Source organism: Anser anser (assembly GCF_964211835.1).
Source record: "Anser anser genome assembly, chromosome: 3".
NCBI classification, from domain to species: domain Eukaryota; kingdom Metazoa; phylum Chordata; class Aves; order Anseriformes; family Anatidae; genus Anser; species Anser anser.
In genome coordinates, this window is record NC_139722.1 from 109,637,586 (window position 1) to 109,645,570 (window position 7,985).

Below are 7,985 nucleotides of genomic sequence, written 5' to 3' on the forward strand. Positions count from 1 at the left end.
TCTCCATCCTTCCCAGTTCAACTTCTGCTCTAGTTCATGTTTCTGTCATGCATTTTCCTTTGTATTTTTATTTATTAGCGGCCATTTAGATTTGCCTACTCAAAATAAAAAGCTTTCTACTATTAGTAGAAATACTCACTTTTATACTTTTATCTCTGAATCCACTACACCTGAGTTATATGCACGTGTACAGGCACCCACCGTACTTCAAATGGAACTATTCTCAGAACCATCAGCAAATACAAATTCTGCTTCCTTTTATAGTTATGACAGAAATTTGGCTTAGAAATCCAAGTGTTTTCTCCTGTAACACCATACACAGTGCATGCTTTAGTAGGATATTTAGCAAGAATAAGTCATAACACTGCTGCTATTGTAGTAACACACAGAAGCATGAGAAGCATTAAGTAAAAAAACAGTGAAATCTCAGTAATTTGCCATGAAATTAAGAGCTTGTCTACATAACATTTCTCTATAAATGTCACTGTCTCATTTCAGAAACACAGATAAAACCAGTAAAGGTACAATTGGACAAAGCAGAAGGCCTCTGCTTTACTCAAGATAGCTTCTAACCAGAAGCAATAAACAGCAGCACGAGAACTGAGCACAAGTCATTCCTAAGCCAGGAAGCCACAAACTAACGCTCACAGAGCATATTGCTGAACGACACGAACATGTGCCACAGGCATATGTTTGAGCACAAAAAAGTATTCACGAAGGGCAGACATACATATTATCGTCAAACAAGTTTTGTAGCTACCAAGCTGCAGTATCGAGCAAATCTAGAACACTCCTTGATTTCCTCTAAAAGGAGAAATCAAACCACGAGACCACATGAAAAAGCGAATGTGTCTGTCAGTGTAAAGCGTCTTCACAGCTAAGGTCAGAACGTATACAAATCATCCAGCTGACGGCCACCATTTCTTCCCGCAGATGAAAAACACAGGATCTTGACCAAGATCTCACAGCCACCGTATCTTGAGACCTGTGTGTGCGCTACAGTTGGCACAGAGATAAAGGTTACATCAAAGCATCTGCTCACGTACAGATTAACCAACACCGGTATTTCTCTGCTTACAAAGCGGGCTTTCAGCAACTCCATCTCCCACGATGGCACAGAAACCCCATGCTGAACTCCAACGTGACGCTTGCCCTGCACCAAAGCCAGGAGAACAGATTAGCTAACGTTACTGCTGCACTCACTAAATATACATTGCCTAAGGGATCTTTTGAAAGCTCAATAACAACTCTTGAAGAATCATTAGCTGGGCAGACAACGTAGTTATTAAATAGAGAATGGAAACAGACTTCCTTTCTAAGTGCTCAAGACCAGTAAGATGACCAGAAAAGGTACCTCAAGAAAGAGGCCATCAACTTAAAAACGCGTAACATTGAAACTGAGCTTCCAGAGATGAGGCATGAAGGAAAGTGCTGCCATAACTTCATCACACTCGTGCTTGGTTACTTCACATACATATGACCGCAACGGAAACAGCTCCGAAGAAGAACCGTAGCATTTTAACTTCCTTTCTTTACTCACCTACATATTTTTAGGCAACATTTTAAAAATATATCAGTGGTTTCTTGCTAACAAACTATTTGCTGTTCAGAAAAGGAAGAAAAAAATAGAAGAAAATCATAAAGGGTTCCAGTTGTATGGGGTCTCTCTTGCTCACCAATTCCTGATCAGAGAATTTTTCACTGTTTGCACAGAAATCCGTTCTTCATCCCTTCCCCAGACACTTTCTAGTCAATATATTCACCTGCCTTCCTATTACCTTTTTGGACTTCTGCTCCTTGGCTGTTTCTCTGCTTACCTCTTCCATCTCTTTCTCTTTACTGCAAAAGGATGACACTCTCCTTCACATCAAGGTACCTAAATACGCCATTACTTTGTTTCCTACCATTCAGACTATCGTAGGCACTCACAACTTCTTCCTCTCACTACATCCTTCTTAAGTGCTCTGAAACTGCTTTAGTAAATATGACAGAATTGGGGGCAGCCAAAAAATAGTTATTTTGTATGCATGAGCCTAAAACATCATTAACGCCTAGCTACGGACAGAGCTGCATCCAAACGATGTTAGGAGTAGTTAGAATTGCTGTGCTATAAAGGCAAAGTGAAGGTACACAACACATTCCCCAATTATTTCAGCTCTACCCACTGGGGCTTGCCTGACAGAGGACGAAAGGCTTCCATGAGCAGATACGCACTATTTCCTGCACATTCTTCAACTACTAGTTGTACTACCTGAAGATAGCATTACTTAAAGCCGTTCGCAACATCGTATCATCCCTGCTGATCACACCTCCCTGACTTCAGCACTTCTGTCTCTTCCCTGCAGAGGTACAAGAGAAACCTCTCCCCACACCACCTGGAATTCCTGTAGCTTTGCAGTGACAACAGTATTCCCAGTACACAGCGAATTAAGACAGTGTCTCAGAAGAACCAAGCAAACCGGACAAAGTTAAGGTTCGTTGAAGGAAAAGAATATACCAGTTTTGTATATCCTGGTGGTTTTCGTTTGTTTGTTTGGATGGTTGGTTTTAGATTATTGGTTGGTTGGTGGGGAGAGGGGGAAAAGCAGGGGAGATAAAGTGGTTAAGTTTAGTCACAATCCATATACTAGAAGGCTACCTGGCAATCTTAGTTTCGTTTTAGATGTGGAGTTTGGGAATATTTAATTTCTCTTGTTTAATACATAGCTCCTTCTAGCACTCCCTACCATGGCATCCCTTCAGTGATTGCAAACACTACAGAGCACAATACCTGCACTCGAACCCCTTTTACAAATTCTGAATCATTATTTTCCTCTCTGTTCAGCACAATCCAAATACGTCTTCTCCAAAAATAAAATAAAAGTCGAGCATCATCAGGCGATGATTACCAGTAATAAATACCCGAAGTGCTGGAAGACAAAGAGGAACTAGCCTGAAGGCAATAGTCACTTTTCTGATGGAGGACAAAGGAAGGAGGATGATTTATACTTAGACGGCTCCATAACAGATTTCTAGAATGTATTTCATTTAAGATATATTGATGCATGAACAAGTTACCACAAAACAGGACAAGATCTGAACTCTTTGCCATCTAGCTACTGTTACTGCAACTGCCTGTGACAGGCATGAAGCAATTTACTTTTGAGGTGAGCTGGTTTCCATTTACTGCAAGGCGAGAGCGAGCATTGCACATAGGAAGTTACAGCAGAGCAGCTGAGACGTTGCAAGTTCACATCCCTATCTAACCTTGCAGTAACCTGTTCTTGCATGCTTTGATACCACATCCCACTTCCCCAAATGTAAGAACAAGGATACTAAATCCTCCTTACTTCACAGAAACGTTTAAGAATAGTTATGTCAGAGAGGATGAGGCGGGTGGATACTACAGAAAAAATAGGTTACATAAAAGCAACGTTAATCAAGAAAAGACGTTTAAGGTACAGAGAGTGGATGGAGCTGAAAGGCCCTCTAAGCACCTTCAAAAGCAGCTCCTCAGGGCACCCATTTGCAAAAATACAGAACTTAGAGGCCTGAAGGGCTTACTCAGCCTGATGAAACAATCACAGAGGAACAGGGAAACGCCATGACAATAAATGTAGCCTGCCAAAGGGAACACTAGAAAGGTTCTACCACAAAACAGCCTTTATTCTAGGAGATACACACTGAGGCAGACTTCTAACCGCTCTTTCTACCCATCATCCATTTTCCCCTTACTCCCTGCTAGTTCCCCACTCCCTATAGTTCTTCCTACCTTATCTTCACTTACTCTTTTTCTGCTCTTCTGAGCAACCCAGCATACCTGCACTTCTTCCCCTTCTCAACATACTGCCATCTCAGGCCTTCACCCTGAACCAGAGATAACTTTTACGTGCTAAGAACATTTCTCTGGGTCAGAAACGAAGATGATATGCCTTGGGAGAAAAAAAAAAAAAAATCCATTTCCTGCATTTTTTAAATCAGTGAAAAAGCTAAAATTCACGTGAATTAACTCGAATGAGTAGATACTGACGTTTTCCTCTCACAAGCCCCAGACAAAACTACTAATAAAAGCATGCAGCCGTCCATTTTTCACGTATCCTCTTGATGTTACAGCTTGCTCCTAAGAACCTAGTTCGATCTCTATCATCAAGACAACTGGTGCCTCTCCAATACTGCAGCTGTCAATACGGCTTTGCCAGCAAACCATTAGAGAGCATTAGGAGAACAAGAATCAGCAACTACACGCTTCCTTCAGGCACGCTGCAACTGACACAACACGCTGCCTAAAAGTCCTCATGTTCTAGGCTTCCTACATGCTTGTTTCTGTTTCTTTGCTCATGAGACTCAGTACTTGCTGTTCTTGAAATCCAAAATATAAAGCTAGACATACTCTGTACTTGTGCAACCTAAAGGGGCATGGCTGTGTGTCCTGTGCATTAACTGGGATAAACTGATACTAAGATCAATATGAAGACAATCAAAGCAAGACCCCAAAATGAAGGAAAGAAAAGAGTAGTAACTAGCTGATTTCATAAAATACTGAAGAAAAGAAGAAACGCAACAGCAGTACCTTGATCCTACTTGAAACATTCTGTGATGTCCAGCTCTCCTATACGAGAAAGCTTCAAGATAATTTAAGCAAGCATATGGATTTAACTTTGAAGCAGCCTAGCAGCCTCTATGACAGGGCACATTGCTAAGGCTTCACTGCAACAGAGCTGATTCTCTGTGACAAGAAATCATAGACTTTAAATTATTCTCTCAAATGGTGCAACTTTGCGGCAGCGTACCAGGGAACTCTTCTACTAACCCAGCAGAGAGATGATCAACAGCAAAGACACTCTCATTAATTTACCCTGGTGTTCAGCAAGTTCATTTTATCAAATCATGAAACAGAAGTACTCTAAATTTCCAGGTCTGCCACTAAACCAATGCTTCCTTGATCTTGCTTTTTCAAGTAGGAAACAGAAAGTGCCATCAAGAAGAAGAAATGCTTAGCAGCATCTGGCCAATTAGTGAAGTAAGAAACCAAAGGGTAGACACAAAAATGGTGTTAGCCCAAACTGGTGGATCGGAGACTATCCTGATACTTAGGTAAAAATTCGGGAAGAACGTAGCAAAAAAGTACAGTGAGCTAACGTGTTCATGGCCGGGGGTGGGGAGAAAGTAGAGGAACAAGCAGATTTAGAAAGGCGACAGTCACTTACGATCAGCCTCGCTGCCGTGTGCTGCCAGACAATAAGGTAAAACAGAAGGCTGAAAGAAACCCTCTGCCTCGCTTTCTTCCCCCGCCGTCCGTTTCTATAGTTACACCCAGCAACAGGGCGAGCACAAAACTTGCAATGGCAATATCCCAAAAGGCAACAACAACAAGCTGCCCACGGCACGGAGGCAAGCCTCGGACTGTTAAAAAAAAAAAAAAAAAAAAAAAAAAAAAGCCCAAATCGCGCCGGGCTGGCGGACTCCCAGCGAGCTCAGGGCCCTTCCTTTCCCTCGGGCTGCGCCTCATGGGGGGAAAAGCGGAGCCCCCCCCCGTTATAACCCCCACGGATTTACTGGGGGGAAAAACCGGCGGGCATCCAGCAGGGAGACCCTCAGTGGAAACGAGGGGCGACAGGGTTTGGGGAGGGGGTTATTTGGAAGGGGGGGGGTTATATTTTGGGGAGGAGGGGTATATTTTGGGGAGGAGGGGTCAGGAGCCTTTCCTCCCCCCCCCAAAAAAGAAAAAGACCCTCACCCCTCTCAGAACGAGACCCCCCCCCAAGAGGGACCCTCGCCCCCCCCCCCGTTCTCCTGAGGGAAGCCGCCCCCTCCTCACCCCGCCCGAGAAGCCGCCCCCCCGCGGCGGGGGGGCCTTGTCCCGCCGGCTCTCGCCCTCCTCGGCTCCGCTGTACTCGATCTCCCCTTCCTCGGCGGCGGCCGCGGCGGCGGCGGCGCTGGGCTTCAGCCGCTTGGCCTGGCTCTCGTAGGCGCCGTCCTCCTCCTCCTCCTCCTCGTACCGCTCCCCGGACGACGGGGACGACATGGCGGGGGGGGGGGGGGGGGAGGGAGACGAGGGCCGGTCGGCGGCGGAGGGCGCGCACACGGCGGGCGGGAGGAGCGGGGACGGGAGCGGCGCCTCACGGCGGCGGCGGCGCCCGCGAGAGATGCTCCGCGCTCCGTCCCCCCCACACACCCCCTCCCCGCCCCGGCAGCGGATCACGCCCCCCCGCCGGCTACCGGCGCGGCGATTGGCTCCGAGTCGGGGCGGGAGCGAGTATACCGCTGTTATTGGCTAGCAGGTACGCCCATCGCCCCTCACCTCCGCTGCGATTGGAGGGTGGTTACGCCCGTCAGCGCGCCGCGAGGTCCTCGGTACCGCCCTCCCCCCTCCCGTCTCCTGCGCTCTTTGATGTCTGAGGGCTCGGGAACGGCGGTGGGCGGGGGGAGCGCGAGGCGGCCCCAACGGGCGGCCCCAACGGGCGGCCCCAACGGCTCCTCAGCGCCCGGCCCCTCGCGCGGCCGCTGCCTTTGTCTCATGCCCGGCGGCTCCGAGCGATAAAGGGCACGCTGCGGGAGCTGGCGAGAGCCGCCCGCTGCCCCCGCTGAAGGGCAGGAGAGCCCGTGTCTCTCTGTCCCCAGCCCCGGGACGGCGGCGGCGAGCGGCAAGGTCACTGAGAGACATGGACGGGAGCTGAGCCTGCTGCAGGTGGCTCCATGCCCGGCACCCAGCCTCCTCCTGAGGAAAGGGAGCACGTGTGGCTGCCCCAGGGGGCTGGCGTGGCCCCGTGTTCGCAGAATCACAGAATCGATCACAGAAAACCTCCCAGATCATCTGGTCCAACCACCCCCTACCACCAGTGTCACCCACTAAAAAACATGTCCTTAAGCACCACGTCCAGCCTTTCCTTGAACACCCCCAGGAACGGTGACTTCACCACCTCCCTCGGCAACCTGTTCTAATGTGTATTTCTGAGAAGAAATGTCTCCTCATTTCCAACCTAAACCTCCCCTGGCACAACTTGAGGCCATTCCCTCTAGTCCTATCGCTAGTTACCTGTGAGAAGAGGCCGACCCCCAGCTCCCCACGCCTTCCTTTCAGGTGAAGAGCAACGCTTCACTGAGCACCCACCTGCGGGCTCTGTGGGCATGGAGGGCTGCCTGCACACTCGCTGTGACCCCCCAGGGCTCTGTCACTGGCACTACGCCTTGTGACAGGGCCGACGTGTGCTCGTGGCACAGCACACCTCACCCGGGCGATGCCAACAGGAGATGGGTTTCTTCTTCAGCGAGGTGCTGCTGACGGTGTCTCGCAGCCCACGCCTGCCTGTTGCGGTACCCATCTTCCTCCTGGAGGAAGGCTCTCGATGGTAGAAGTGCCTCACGGTACTTTCTGGCTGAAGCAGATCGCGCTGCTGCGGCTGCCAGGCCCAGGTGGATGTGGCTGAAAGTAGGTCAATGGAGAACGGGCACAGGGTTGTGCGAGTAATGGGTTTCGCAGTTCAGCAGCCAAGTAAGAGCAAAGGAAGTGATTCAGAAGACGGCCAAAATAAATGTTATTCTTTTCTTCTTGTTTAGGTGAGGGGAAAAATAATAAAAATAAAAAATAAAAACGTATCAAAACGTTGTTCAATCTGAAACGGTGCTTGCGGGCTACAAAAGAAAGCAAACGGTTTGCTGTTTACACATTTTCTGTTCGTCTGAAACCCCCTGGTAAAGGCATTCCTCCAAGAAGTGGGAGGCCCAGGCTCAGTTTCTCTTTCTGCCTGACCTGACTTGACTCTGCATCTCTCAGGTAGCTCATTTCACCATGTCATCTGCAAACACATACACTTGATTTAACTTCCCTTGCAGTGTCTCTCATCTTCTTGGTTTTTTTTTTTTTCTCTTTGGTCTTTGTTTCTTAACTCGTGTTTTTCTTTCCGTATTTCTCATGCTTATTTTTAATTTTTAACAAATACTTGTTACAACTTTGAGAGCATCCAGGCCACATATGAAGCTGTATGTATATATGTTCCAGGTTCAAG

The 7,985-nt window shown here is 47.9% G+C and overlaps 1 protein-coding gene across 1 annotated transcript in view; it reads right to left on the reverse strand.

Annotated features, from left to right (window-relative positions):
- Positions 1 to 6,163, reverse strand: part of HNRNPLL (heterogeneous nuclear ribonucleoprotein L like) — a 29,832-nt gene extending 23,669 nt beyond the window's left edge. The window contains exon 1 of the mRNA XM_083832170.1: positions 5,798 to 6,163. Coding sequence (XP_083688296.1) covers positions 5,798 to 6,004 — 207 coding nt within the window. The 5' untranslated portion in view covers positions 6,005 to 6,163. The remainder of the gene's footprint in view (positions 1 to 5,797) is intronic.
- Positions 6,164 to 7,985: the final 1,822 nt, after the last annotated feature.